Source organism: Pinus tabuliformis, chromosome 9 (genome assembly GCF_031772625.1).
Source record: "Pinus tabuliformis cultivar Carrire ecotype Pingquan chromosome 9, CPIR1, whole genome shotgun sequence".
NCBI classification, from domain to species: domain Eukaryota; kingdom Viridiplantae; phylum Streptophyta; class Pinopsida; order Pinales; family Pinaceae; genus Pinus; species Pinus tabuliformis.
In genome coordinates, this window is record NC_142307.1 from 1,912,964,869 (window position 1) to 1,912,980,567 (window position 15,699).

Genomic DNA, 15,699 nt, shown 5'->3' on the forward strand with positions numbered 1-15,699 from the left:
CAAATGATTGTTTGGGACTGAGCTTGAAAGATGAAGGAAAGAGAGGGTTGAACTACATCAGGCGAATTATGGCGTATGCATATATTTTAAATTTTTATAAGGTAAACTATAGAGAGTAATTTTTTTTTCAAGTTGGCAAAGAGACTAAAACATATAAGAATGACAAAGGAAGGGTTGGAAAAGAGCATATCCCAAGGATCCAATGACACAGGAAGACGATTGCTGATTACAGAACACAGCAAGCACACAGAAGAGGAGGTAGCTGCCATAACCCAACTGTTAACAGAGAAATAGGCAGAGATGCTGATGAGAGGTGACACAGCAGAATGATGTAAAAGTCACACTAGACTGATGGATTCAGAATTACTCAAGTAGGAGACAGAAATCTGAGCTCAGAGGCATACAACCGGAAAAATCCCTTGATTTTCGAAGAGGCATACCTGCACAGCACCCATGCAATCACAAAGTGCAAAACCCATAGTGTATACAGAGCAAAGAAACTCTTCTGTGACAGGTCAAAATTCGCGCAGGGAGGAAAACTGATCATGAGTTTTTCTGAGACAGTTTGACATATGCATGAGTCTGATGTTTTCTTCTTGAAAATATTCTAGACCCTAATTTCTGCAGCAGAATGCAGGTAGAGAGAATGAGAAACTCGTGGGGTGGAAAAGACAGACCCGAGGGTTGACACAGCTGATGAGTAGGAGAATCATGCAGCCCAGTATACACATTTTTGTTGCAGGGAGCAGCCCCAAAAGGTTGCAGAGCAGAAAACAAGAAAAAATGTGCGTGACAAACAATTTGCAGGAAAATCTTGCTCTGAAATGTGTCAGATAACCTGAATTTCGAATGTGATTTTCAGCAGGAAAAAATTCATGCACCAGACAGAACAGATGCAATTCTGTGACATAGTTTAAAACTGTGGATTTGGTCAGAAATTACTCTTTAATCGAAAAAAATGATGCATATTATGGATTGTTAGATAATTGTCACAATCATTAAGAAAAAGCAAAATATTCAACCCAAACTTGCACAGAAAAGTATTCCAGACATGCTGCAATAAACAACCTTTCTACCCTGTAATCTAAATTTTATGCTACCCCGAGGAAGTAAGCCAGAGAGAAAAAAATGAAGGAAACGAATTATAATAAAAACCAGTCAATTTAGAATGCTACTTTTAGCTGCTAAGAGTCTTTAGACAATGGGTACTATGGAAATATGCTCAGTTTATTGAGTAGCTAGGGGAGTCAAATCATACCTTCAATGAAAGAGGGTTGTGGCAATCTCATAGTAAGATATTGTCCGAGGGAATTGGATGGAAATCTACCTTCAAAGAAAGGGCTATGCTTGTCAGCTGGGATGCCAAGAAAGTCCCAGGTCTGAAGGAGTTGTTACATCGAAGATACATCACACGTTCAGTTGACTCTTCAAGAAAACTGGCAGGCACTGTGGTTGGTTTCCTAGCTGACCTAGTGGATGGGAGCTAACCGATATGTGATCTTCACAACAGTTATTATTGTAAAATTCATGAATTATAAAATTTTGAACGCGTGTATTGAGAAGGGTTAAAACCTCAGAAGCATTATTTCATTAATATTTATTAGTCATCAATACTTGTGATACATTGTAATGTTATACAGGTGACCAGTGCAATGTTAGGTGGTTAACCAAACAGGGTATTATAAATTTGTAATGAGACATGGTGTGTTAGTGTGAGATATGGATTGTTGCAACATTAGAAATACAATACATATCTGATTCTCTCTTCACCATTGTACATAAATTTTTGTACTGCATTTTCTAACTTCATTTACTATCTTGGTGTGCTGTATTACTAGTTATTCATGTATCCTGTGTGGCAATATATTATAATATTTCTCAAAATGCTCCATAGGTTTGGAATTGCTGAATGATTATAGAAGACACCTGATAAGAAGGCATTTACCGTTCTCTATTTGTGTCTGTCAAGAAGTTGAAATGTTCTCATTATAGAAATAAAGTCAATTAATTTATTACAAAGATAAATATATGGTCTGAAGATGTCAGTCTTATCCCTACATTGCATTTCCCAATATTTCAAAGAATATTTTTGAGAGACAGCTATCTGTGAGCATTCCATGCAACTATATTGTATATTTCTTATGGGTTTCCTTGGTCAGAATGTGATTCAAACCTTTATTCAGCTTTTTCATCATGTTTGGCTTAGTTTGTGAAGTTAAAAAAAACATAGCTACAGGATGTTTTCATGTCTTTCTTTTGGCTGTAAGTGGTTCTTTATCATTTGCACTCCTGTCTATATATTGCACCATGTGGAAACTATTTCATTCATGGGTGTCCTTGTACTGCATTCAATGTGTTGAAGCATTCACCATTAGTGGAGTGATGCTTCAACAATATAGACCACTTTGTGCCTCTTTGTCTTTTCCTTATGGTTAAGTTGTGCTTTATACATGTTGAAATGATATATGCAAGAATGGTCAAACAAACATGATATTTACAACTTTGTCTATTTGTTGTTTATATGCTTATTAGTTAGCATACTAAACAAGTTTTAAAGGTCCTAGTTTTATGCACTCTGTTCTAGCATTGGAATTGTAACTTTAATAACTTTTTGGGCATGGACTTTTCAGAATTATAGACAGAAAATATGGGGGATGTAATAGATCTAAATGGAGATGGAGGTGTGCTGAAAACCATAGTAAGGTCAGCTAAGCCAGGTGCTATGCAGCCAACTGAAGATCTTCCAAATGTCGATGGTACGAGTCTTGTAATTTTAGGATATATTTTTATGTGTATTCCATTGTGGTTGGTTGGACTTGAATTTATTAGAGATTATGTTTTTGTTTATTTCATTCTAAAAGATGCTTTTTGATTGAGTATATAATTATGATTTTACATGGAATAATCTTTTGGTTATGTTCTTAATGGCTCTAACCTTATTTGCCACTGGAAGAAATCTCTCTATGGTCTTAAGCAAGTGTTCGGGGCTTGGCATGCAAAAATGGATAGCCTTCTTCTTGACATTGGCTATTCTTGATCTCATTATGACCCTAATGTCCATACCAAGAATGTAGGAAACCATCTCATAATACTTATTTTTATGTTGATGACCTTATTCTCACTAGTAGGATCCCCAACATTTAAACCATGTGAAATCCAAGTCTTAAGAAGAAATTTGAAATGATAGACTTAGGTTATTTGCATTATTTCCTTGGCCTTCAAGTATTGCAGAATGAGGAAAGAATTTCCCTTCCTAGTCTATGTATTCATGTCTTCTTCGTTGCTTTCACATGGAAGATTTCAAGTTTGGCCCTTTCTCCCTTCCAATCTGGAGTCAAAGTTGCTACCATGTGTAAAAAATGATACTTTGATATATTCAGGACATATTTCAGTGTGGGATACATCATAGTTTTAGGGGGGGGGGGTCTCTCCTTTGTTGGTTGGTTTCATTGATTCCAATTGATTGGTGACTTTAATGATCAAAAGTCTACTGCAAGTTAAGTTTTTAGTCTTTGTTCCAGATTTGTCACTTGGGCTTTTGGAAGAAACAACAATCTCTTGCTCTTTCTTAGCATAAGCAGAGAATTGAGCAATATTTAATGCAAGTCAAGAAGCTTTGTGGCTTCTACATATCCTTTCAGAGTTTGGATTCTAGCAACAACCATCGACCACACTTTGGTGTGATAACTAGAGTTTTGTCAAGCTTACTAAATATCCAACTCAACATCATCGTAGTAAACACATTGAGCTACACATGCACCTTATCAAAAATATTATTCATGATTGCATTTTGAAAGTTATCTTTTGTCCTATAGATGAATAAGTTGTAGACATTTTCACAAATTTTCTTATGGAAGCGAAGTTTTTGAAACATCGGTGTATGTTAGGTGTAATGTACCGGTTTATAATTTTACTAATTTTCTCGGGAAATTGCTTAAAAATTTCTACCATAAATTTCTCCAAGCAATTGCAAAACAAGAACCATGAAATTGCGACAAAAATAAAATAACATTTCCAAATAAACCCATAAATGCCACAATTGTAAATAACACAAGAAATGGAGAATTGAGCAACTTTATTTATTTACTGGAGCAATTACATACAAATCTCTCGATAGAAATAGCTGCAGTGATGGCCACAAAAGATCTGCTGCAATAATAAATCGGGCCTCCAAAATAGAACTGGAAATCAATAAGCTGTGCCTGTGAATTACTGCCCAGAAATTCTACTTCTGCTACTTGGTGGGGTGAATTGTGATTTATGCCCTCAAATCTGCTCCAAAATTTCTGCAAAATTAATTGGAGGCTTCTCTCACCAAAATCTACCAAACCCAGAAAAATATTGGGCTAATTCCAGCTGACCCTGAAAGCCCCAAAAAGTGCGAATCACCCATAGAATATTGTTGCTAACACTGCCGCTGTTGGAGAAGAATTGGAATTTCCGCCCTCGAAAATACTCAGAAAGTTATGAAAATTTAACCCGGAGCTCCTCACACCAAACCCATAAAAACCCAGAAATGGTTTGGCTTAACTCCAAGCCAAAATCAAACCCACAATGTGATGGAAACTGCCCAACTAACTAACAATACGCCCTACAATAAGAATGCACGATTCTGGCCCGAATATTGCCTAGAAAATTCTATAAAATTAGCTATAGGCTCCTCACACCCAAACCAACAAAACCCATAAATCATTTGGGCTAATTTCAGCTGACCCAAAATGCCCAAAATAGAGCAAATTTCCAGCTACACAGTTTTGTGCCCAACCAGAGAGGAATTGTTGAGAAATCATGAAACTCTCCGGCAAATGGCTGAGAGATTGTAGACAAATATCCTCTGGCAAATAGCTATCACTCCCAATTAAAAACTCCTGAGAGATTGTAGACAAATATCCTCTGGCAAATAGCTATCACTCCCAATTAAAAACTCCCGGCAAATACCAACACCAAACACCAACAAAAACTCTGTTCTCCAACCCCTGCGCAAGCTCTATAAGAGAAAATTTGGCCCAGCCAAAAGATACAGGAACAACTCTGAAAAATGGTGCCAAACTCCTCTAACCAGTAGAAAATCTCTTGCAAATACTCGGAAGGTGTAATAGAAAGGTGCTACTCCAAATGACCTCTGGGGTTTGTCTTCTGCGCTAGAAATAACAAATTTCTGTGTGAATTTTCTACAATAAACTCCAATGGAAGTCCTGAAATAGACTCTCCTAAAGCTTCACTAGGGAGACATATGAAGTTCTTTGAAGATAGAGGTGGAATTTCCGCCTGGAATTCCCATGTGCTAAGCAATACTGGTTGTCTTGGCTGAACAACTCAAGAGAACTCAAGTTTAGTTCCTTCTCCTTTTATAATTCTTCATGGAACCTCCCTCTAGCTTCTAGATCTCTCTTTTTCCTCATTATTTTATTGGTGGGGGTCTATTTTCCACTTTTTGCCTCCCCATTTGAATAAAATAATAATTTGCCGCCATTCAATAAAATAACAATTTCCGCTTTTCTCAAGGGATTGTTTGGAGCATACATAGAACATAATTCCTACCCAGTTCCAAAAAGCAGATTGACTATACAACATCCAACAAACAAACCTTACCTGTTGTCTATAATTGGAGCTATCCAAGGAGCTAGGCTATAGATTTTCCACCTCATCCTTCCTCATGGGAAGTGTATCGATATGCCCTTTGTTGATCGATGTGCAACAACAATCCAAGTTGGAATTCACTATTTTTAACTTATACTTAAAAAACAGGATTTAGGATTAAGAGTGGAGTTGTTGTGATGATTAAGAGCATGCCTTGGATACTCCAAAGAGCCTAACACAATGTATGAATTGAATTGTTAGTTATGGGCTAGAGGACATTAATTATTGTTTCTTTGTTAAACTTATTATGTTGGACATATAGTCACTATCGTTGTGGACATGATTGAATTATGATGTTGATTAAGTTAAGCATTATGATTAATTTTTTGTAGGAGTATATTTCCCATTAATTGTTGGCTTATCGAGTTTGGAGCCCTCATGGTAGAGATGATGTATACATCCTTGGTATTTCCATGTGATGGTATAGATTGTGATATGATTGTTAGCCCTAACATTCGATTAGTATAGCTAGGATTGTTGTATTAGAGTATTTTGTAGAAGTCACATGATTCACAACAACTTGGACTATGCCACTGGTTGAACACTGCTAGGAATAGGTGTGAGGGACATGCTAGATAAATGGACAAGTATCCGGAAACCCTAATAAGTTGGAGTTGACCTGTAATATGTCTTAGTTGTCTTTGAGATGCATTTGGTGCTTGATAATGATAATAGACATCCTTAACTCTTTGCTTTCGTGTGAATTTTGGGAGTTCTAATCTCAAAATTTTTAATGGAAAATATTGTTTCAATCATCATGCACACCCTAAATGATTGCAAATTTTGTGAGGTTGACCTAAAGTGCTTAAGAAATTGTCCTCTTGAAATTATGTGCATTAATCCTTTTGTTCATGAAATAAGAAAACTTATTGTTTGTTTTATGGAATTCTATTCTACTTTCCTTAGCTACTACATTTTTTGAACTCCATTTATAAAATTCAAAATTCAATGAAGTATATACATTTTGTAACAAATTCATTTAAGTTTGCCGAAATTGTGGAGTTGAATAAAATTGAATAAGATCTGAACTTAAGCATGTGAGAATTCCTTGAATGCAACAATTGGAATTTAATCTTCTAAGTGAACACAATTTATTTGTCTTCTGTTAGTTATTAACTGCAAATAATGATTAAATAGCTGATGCATTCTTCACCATAAAAACTCTACGGAAATTAAAAAAATCTGGAATTGAGAAATAGATGCACACACTAAAAATGACACTGTTATTTTTGGACAATTGTCCCTGGAAAAACCTTGAAGGGAAAACCAAAGCAATAGATGAGGTTTTTATTATTATGCATCTATTTGAGAGTACATCAATTGGATGCCTTTTACTAGCAATCCTTCGACAAATATTGATCACAACTGGTGAAATAAACTGGAGATCCAAGATATCCATCTACTATTGAATCTGGTTGTGTCCCAACAACTCGCACTGTCTCAGGCTATCCGCACAGCCTCTGGGAAATGTACATTGTTTCTCAAGATAAACTTGTACAACCCTAAATCTGCCTCCAGGTGAGATGTCCAACCTCCCTCTGCTTGTAGAAATGACTCACTTTGCCTCTGGGACCTTTAGCTAACAACTGGCAACTGAAACAAGCCTCTTCAGGCAACTTGCATTAGGGTTTTTGGCTATTTGCACCACTCTGTATGACCTCTTCTACAGATAATTCAATCTCCTCTTTCCTGCCTCCGGAGGTTGAAAATACTAAGGAAATCCTCCTCTGAAATCTCTGCCTGCTCCCTCTCTCCGATACTTTTCCTAGCTTAAACTGTGTCTTGCTGAATATCTACAACTAGGTAGTCGAATTGCTCAACTGATATTGAGATACCTCTCGCCAAGCCCTCGACTTGCTCTTATAATCTTTTGTTGGGCAAACAACAACCAAGATCTAATTCGGATCAATGGCTTAGATCATTGTGACTCCATCAATAGAAGTCTCTAGAGCAAAATCGAATTACCTTAATTAGTTAACTTTAATCTAACTTAGAAAATAATCAAATTATTGGCTAATTAATTTAATTAATGCATTTTTCAGTCTTATCTCGTCAAACCTTTTTTGGGTTTTGGAGATCTTGTGTTTCTTAGCCTCTTAGACATCATAGAGCCTAAGTCACGGGACATGTCCCCCAAGGTCATGTGTCCCTTATTTCACGTGCTGGACATGGAATATGGCCTAAAACGTGTCCAACGAGGTTTTGATCGTGTCCTCCAATCAAGACACGCGTGTTCGATGTGGCGAAAACGTGCCCTAGCGTTTTTTCCTCTTAGGACGTGTCCCACGAAAAATATTAGATTGGGCATAGAAGAAGAGGTTGGGGTAGAGTCAGATGGCAGTGGCAGTGATGGTGATTATGACATGGAGGAGGACATGGACTATTGATAGAGTGATGAGTCGTGGACTCGTGGCTAGTGAGTCATGACCAGTACCACTAACGATAGTGACGAGCTATGATATTCCTACTTATTTTGTATCTACTCTTTTGCATTTTCTAGTGGCATTCCCTCAGTATCTATGTAATACATTTTGATTTTGACGACCTAATGGAAAATATGCATTTTATGGTTTTAATATCGAAGCTCTAAATTTCTAGTTAGTAGTTTCTAATGTGCTTGTAGCCTTGTACAATTGTTAAATAGGTCAATAAGTTTAACATGAAGATTCAAGAATGAACACTGAACTGTGAACAATGAACCATTGAACATCATTGATGTAGTAAATTAATAAGCTAATACTATATTTCATTGTTTCAGTAATTTAATATCGTTCAAGAACTATATTTCAGTATTATATATATATATATATATTTAATAAATATATATAAAACGTGTCCCTCGTGTCCTGTTTTTGAGGCCATTGTATCTCGTGTCGAATACTCGTATTTACGTGTCATCCGTGTCTCGTGTCCTCGTGTCATGTGACTTAGCATAGAGCCTAGAACACCTATCTGTTGCTACCTTAAACTCCAAAAACTAACATTCCCTTTTAGCGAGGAAGGTGTTCTCCACTATACCCATCTGTTCTTTGAAATAGATGAACTTGGCTCTCCCTAGAGCCTTCGTGAGTATATCAACCACTTGTTGGTTTGTGGGAACATGCTATTGCCCAACTGATCCACATTGTTGTGTCTGACCTCCTTCCTTCACATTTTCAAACTGATTTGGCTCCCTGTCATTGGAAATCATTATGAAAAATAGTCATTGAACCAACATGTGCTTCCACTGCACTACTCACACAACTAATGCCCGATGCTACCTTTGCGTTGCTGCTATCACTGCATTGCTGCTGCAACTACTGCAATAGTGAGTTTCGATCTCCCTCTGAATAAGATCTGGGAAATCTCTTCCAACAAATCAACTCAACATCCTCCCTACTACACACACTCCTGCCTAGTGGACTATACAATACTGCTATTGGGAAACTTGTTCCATCTCCGAAAACTCTCTTCGGAAACTCCTTACTACTTGCACTCTTGCTTGCAACATGCATTGGCTAACTCGACTACATAGCATTGCCATTGGGGAGCTTGTTCTTGCCTCTTTTGCTGGAAATATTAGCCTCACTTCTTGATTGGAATGTTGGAAACCTACTTTGGCTAGAAACTCTCTCCTGAACTGCGCCTACTACTTGCAACTAGCCAATTTGTACTGCAACCTCAATCACACGAATTTTCAGCAATTCGCACTTGCCACTGGAAACTCGATCTCTCACTGATCCATTGAGTCTCTGCAACTGGCTCTGCACTTGTCTCTTGAGTCTTTGACTGCAACTAGCACTGCACTGTCTACTAAGCACCTTATTGTGCCCAACTGACTTTGCAATTGTCTCTCAAATATTTGACTAGAACTAGCTGTTGATTTGTGGTAGTATCGGATGTGCTCTAGCCTTGAAATTTGGAGGAGAGGCTAAGGCACATGAGATCTCCAAGACTCAGAAATCGTTTTGAGAAATTCCATTTGGATGTGGAGTTAGTAAAATAATTAATATATTTTGGGTTCCTAATTCTAAACTTAGGAAGATAAAAATATTAATTGGTATTAATAAAGATAAGGATGGGAAGCTTCTAAGAGACAAGGATCAAGTCTGTTTTAATCATAGCCATTGATTAGGGACTTAATCTTGGTTGTTGATTCATCAATAGGAAAGGTATAAGAGAAGACTTTAGGGTCATTTGGAGACACACCAGCAGATACTCAGTATCCCAAGGAAAATCGATTCTCAGAGAGAAGGAGATCGATTTCAGAGGGAGAGTTGCAGGGTGGAGGAAGAGGGGGATGAGCAACAGTCAGGGAGCTCAGAAGAAGTGACACCGGGACTCTGAGAGACAACAAAGAGGGAGACGCAGCTCAAAGAGATGCAGGGATGACGCAGAGAGGGACCAGAGCTACGCAGAGCCACGCAAAATGATTCAGGGCTGACGTAGTGGAGAAAGGGAGCTCTCTAGGTTGTCAGAAAGTCTCGGAGAAAAGTCTCAGGTGTTTTCTCCCAATGTCAATGTAATTTTTTCTGTAAAAATGATTGTTGCTGAAGATTAATAAAACTCTCCTCTGTTGTACCAGTTTTCCCACATTGGGTTTTTCTGGGGACAATTGTCCAAAAATAACTGTGTTGATGTGATTGATTCTTGTGCATATATTTGTTTCTGTATAATGATGTGATATTTGTAGTAGAATTTATTTTAATATTTACTGAAGGGATTTCATAAATAACTTATTGGGAATAATAAGTAGGTGAAATAAATTAGTTGCTGTAGTAATAGAATTTCTGTTTAGAATTTTTCACATGGTATTAGAGCAAAGATTTAGCGATAGGAAGGGAAAATCAATTATGGGTCAAGAGCATGATGCAGAGCCATCCACTCGAGACTCGTGCAAATTTTCAGAAGAATGCACAAGAGAAACAAACTACGATTATTCTATATTGGCTTCCAGATTGGAAGAAGTTGCTTGCGTAGCAAGCTCTGCCTCCTCAGAGGTTTGGTATATAGATAGTGGAGCTTCCTGGCATATGACAAGAATCCGAGAATGTTTTTCAGATTATCAGGAAGAAAGAATGAATTTTCAGATCACCATGGGGAATAAGGCAAAGTGTACTCCAGTAGGGAAAGGTACTATAGTTTTTCAAACAGAAACAGGAGAGCGGTTCCGAGCTACCAATGTGCTGCATGTGCCAGGACTGGGGATGAACTTACTTTCTGTATCTCAACTTCAAAACAAGGGCTATGACGTTTTCTTCATTAAGGAGAAAGTATATGTCAAACACCCGAGTTGGAAAAAGAAGGTTTGGATTGGAATTAGAAGTAACAGGTTGTACAGATTACAGCTAGAATCACTAATGGCACTGATAGGCAGTAATGGAGACAAAGATTTGAATGAACTATAGCACAAAAGGATGGGACATTTGCACCATGGGGCCCTGAGAATTCTCAGAAAAATTGTAATACGAGTTCCAGATCTTAATACTGAATGAGATGATGTATGTAGAGGGTGTGCTCTGGGCAAGTATGCCAAAGCAGCGTTTCCAAGAAGTAACAATAGGGCCAAGAATGTACTAGGATTGATACACACAGACATCTGTGGACCGATGTCCACAAAAGCTCTTAGTGGTGCCGAATACTTCGTCACCTTCGTCGATGACCATTCTAGGAAGACTTGGATCTATTTTCTGAAAACCAAAGATGAGGTTTTCGGTCAATTCAAAGAGTTTAAGGCTCTAGTGGAGAATCTGACAGGAAAGAAGATAAAAGTGTTGCGCTCAGACAATATGTTGACAATGACTTAAATGATTTTTGCGCTAGGGATGGCATCAGAAGAGAGTGGACAATTCCCTTTCGGAGTAGAATGGAGTAGCAGAAAGGAAGAACAGGGCTATTGTGGAAGCAACTAGGGCTATGTTGTATGATCAGGATATGCCAAAATTCCTGTGGGCAGAAGCATGCAGCACGACAGTCTATGTCCAGAATAGAACTCCTCATAGGGCATTGGGCAAGATTACTCCAGAAAAGGTCTTCACTGGGAAGACACCTGAAGTTAGTCATTTCAGGATATTTGGGAGTTTAGCATATTATCGTATACCTGAGGAGAAGAGGAAGAAGTTAGATCAAACTGCAGAGAAATGATATCTTGTGGGATATAGCGAGAATGCTAAGGCATATAGAGTCTATCTTCCAGGGAGCAGGAAGGTAGTAGTTCAGCGAGATGTAAAGTTCATGGAGGATAGAGCTTTCAGAAAATCTCGAGAAATGCCTTCCGAGGAGCAGTCAAAAGATGAGCCGTTGGTCAAACCACTTCAACCAGCGGAAGCTAGTACTAGAAATTCTCCTTCAGAACAGGAGGAATCACAGGAAGAGGAAGAGTTGACAGATGTGCCTACTACTAGAGGAAGAACGAGCCGAGAACTCCGACAAATTCTATGGGATGCAGAAGAATTCATTGGTGCACCCAGGAACAGTAAAAGGGAGCGAAGACAGCCAGACAGATACCAGGCCTTAGTAGCTCAGGTTGGGGAACCCTCCAGTTTTCAGGAGGCCGTTCAACATCAAGTATGGGTGGATGCGATGGTGGAGGAATACAACTCTATAATGGTGAATGATGTCTAGGAAGTGGTGCCTAGGCCTCAGGACAGATTAGTGGTAGGTTTGAGATGGATCCATAAGATCAAATATGCTGCAGACAACAATGTGGAGAAATACAAAGCCAGGTTTGTGGCTAAGGGGTATGCTTAGAAGGAAATAATAGACTATGAAGAAACCTTCGCCCCAGTAGCCAGGTATACATCTATTAGAACCGTGATATCTCTTGCAGCTCAGATGGGGTGGGAGATTCATCAGATGGATGTCAAGATGACATTCTTGAACGGGGTAATAGAAGAGGAAGTATACATTGAACAGCCAGAAGGCTTTGAGACACATGAGAAGAAATCTCATGTATGCAGATTAAAGAAAGCCTTGTATGGGCTTAAACAGGCACCTAGAGCATGGTATGGTCGAATTGATGGCTACTTGCAGAAGATGGGGTTCATCAAGAGTGATGCAGATCCCAATCTCTACTATCTGGTTGTAGAGAATGAGCCTCTAGTCCTAGTATTATATGTGGATGATCTCTTCTTGACAGGATCATCCAGGCTCATCGAGGATTACAAGAAGAATCTAGCCACAGAATTCGTCATGAAGGATTTAGGAAATATGCATTATTTCCAGTGGTTGGAAGTTTGGCAGCAGAAGGGTGAGATCTTCCTTGGGCAAGGGAGATATGCTACATAAATCTTGAAGAGATTCAGGATGCAAGACTGTAGGCCTATGACTACTCCAATGATCTGTTGAAATTTGGTACCAGAGGACAGGTGGTTCCCTAAGGCTTTGATCTTTGGCCTAGGGAAAAGTGTCCAAAAGAATTTAATTTATCTCCTAAAGTAACTTTATAATTTTTATAAAGTTAAATCTAATTTGAAAGTGACTTTAAGTGATAAAGTTACTAAGTCTAATTTTAAAGTGACTTTATAAAGTCAATGAAAAATTAGAAAGGAAAAGTGACTTTGGAAATAAATGACTAAGTGGGTCTTTATTAAAGTGGGGTGAATTAAAAAATAGAAAGTGAGATTTAAATGAGCATTTAATCTCAGCCATTGATCTAAATCTATTTCAGCCATTGGATTTAGGGATCACCCAAAAGTCATTTAGGGTTGGGTTAAGGGAGGAAAATGAGGAAAAAGATCATTCATTCTTTCATGAGCAGATTGGGAGAAGGAGAGCAAGAGAGCAAAGGAGATTTCTGGACAAGGAGGAGAAAGAGGCAGCAGTTTGGCACACATACCAAGGCAGCACTTCAGCAAATCCGTACAGCTCAAAGAACAAGCAGAAAAAGGCAGATTTAGTGAGCAAAACAGTGAAAAAATTGATTTTCAGCACGAATATCGAGGAGGCGATTTTCTGCACGAATTTCGAGGTCTGTCCGTACAAGTCCGTACGGCCGTCCGTACAGTCCGTACGGTCCGTACAGCTCGTACAACCATTTTCCAGATTGTCTGTTAGCTGAAAAACAGATAAGTTTGCTTGCTGGAAAAATTTCTGTTTTGCTGAAATTTTTTTTCTCTGTAAAAGGCATTTTCCAGAAATAAAGAAGAGCTCTCAAACTGGTTTTCCCCAAGAGTTGTAGGGGGTTTTTCCAGGGTCAAGTTGACCAAAAATCACCGAGTTTAAATGTGTTTTAATGGCTGTTTTAATTGCTGATTTTTTATTTCTGCAATTTCCAGCACTCTGAAAAATTTCCAGAATTTGTGTTTTCAGCAATATTTATTTTTTCAGTCTGTTAAATGTATGGCTATGGGAATGGGCATTTAACTACATGGGAGAAATAAGGTGAAACTGAAAACCGGGGTGGGAAAACAGAAAATTTTACATGGTATCAAAGCTTGAGTGCTGAAGGGCAGTTTGGGACAACAAAAGGAAAAAAATACAGCCGCTGATTTTTTCACTCAGAAAATTCCAGCAAGCTGATTTTTCATAAACAACAGTTTTATCTTTACCACAGCAGTGCTATTTTTCAGTTTTAGGACAGCAAGATGTCATTGGGATTGAGGGTGGAGGATAGGTTGGATGGGCATGCAAATTACAGCGTTTGGAAGGAGAGAATGCAGAGTATCTTTGAGGAGGCAGAAGTCTGGGATATCATGGTGCATACAGCACAACACCCTGTTGTTGTGCCTACTGATGCAACTCAGTTGACAGCTTATAATAAAAAGAACAACAAGGGTAAGAGGTTGATTCTAGACGGAATCAAAGACCATTGCATTCCTCATGTGAGAGGAAAGAGCAATGCCCATGAGATGTGGACAACATTGTCCAATCTCTACCAGAGTACCAATGAGAACCGGAAGATGGTCCTGAAGGAGAAGCTGAAGAACATTAAGATGGGGAATGATAGTGCAGCTGGATATCTCACGAAGATTACCAATGTGAGAGATGAGTTGGTAGCGATTGGAGAGGCCATTCCATCCACTGAGTTGGTGCGTATTGCAGTGAATGGCCTCCCCCGTTCATGGTTGAACTTTGCTGATGGAGTTTGTGCACGTGAGACCCTTCCCACATGGGAGAGGTTTTGGGATGATTGCATTCAGACAGAGATCAGGAAAGGACAGCTTGGGGCAGCCAAGCCAGTTGAGCAGGATGAGGACGTAGCACTGGTGGCAGGAGGCAAGAAAGGCAAAGGGAAGAAGCAGGCTTCCACAAGCGGTGGTGGAGGCAAAGACAAAGGTAAAGGTAAACAGGGTAACTCACAGAAGGAATATTCCAAAGTGAAGTGTTGGAATTGTCAGAAGATGGGACACTATGCAGTTGTGTGTCCGGAGAAGAAGAAGAAGAAGGGGAAGAACCAGGATGTGGCAGCTTCAGCTGAGATTGAGGACTTTGCAGGTCGTTTTGACCGGGAGTTTGCGTTCATTGCATGTGAGTCCTCTAGTGCAGGATCACCTGCCACACAGGTTCAGAGGGAGCATGCTTTTCCCTCGATTAGCGGAGCATCTACAGGTATCTGGTATGTGGACAGTGGGGCTTCACGCCACATGACAGGAGTCCGGGAGTACTTCTCAGAGCTTTCAGAGAGTGGCACTAATATTAAGGTAGTACTCGGTGATGACAGAGTTGTTAGAGCAGTCGGGGTGGGTACACTGACATTTCAGAGGGAGTCCAGACCTCCCTTGAAAGTGTCAGATGTTCTTTATGTGCCAGGGATGAGGAAGAACCTCATATCCGTCTCAGCTTTGGAGGACAGAGGATATGAGTTATTGTTCAGGGGAGGACAGGTGTTGATGTATCCCAGGGGCACTCCAGCTGATTCAGCGAGAGTGATAGGTGTACGCCATGCAAAGGTGTACAAGTTTGCATTCCAGCCCCTTTTGGCATTGAGCAGTAGTACCGACAGCAGAGCTAGCAGTTCTGAGCTGTGTGAGATTTGGCACCGCAGGATGGGGCACATGTCTCATGGAGCCTTGAGGACATTGCGGGAGATCACTACAGGTGTGCCAGATTTCAGTACTGATCACCATGATACTTGCAGAG

At 39.2% G+C, this 15,699-nt stretch overlaps 1 protein-coding gene across 2 annotated transcripts in view; it reads left to right on the forward strand.

Moving 5' to 3' along the window:
- The window catches only part of LOC149156581 (FKBP-like peptidyl-prolyl cis-trans isomerase family protein), a 50,373-nt gene that overhangs the window by 21,995 nt on the left and 12,679 nt on the right, over window positions 1-15,699 (forward strand). For both annotated transcript variants that reach the window (XM_089438312.1, XM_089438311.1), the window contains exon 2: window positions 2,631-2,756. In XM_089438312.1, coding sequence (XP_089294438.1) covers window positions 2,648-2,756 — 109 coding nt within the window. In that variant the 5' untranslated portion in view covers window positions 2,631-2,647. The remainder of the gene's footprint in view (window positions 1-2,630; window positions 2,757-15,699) is intronic.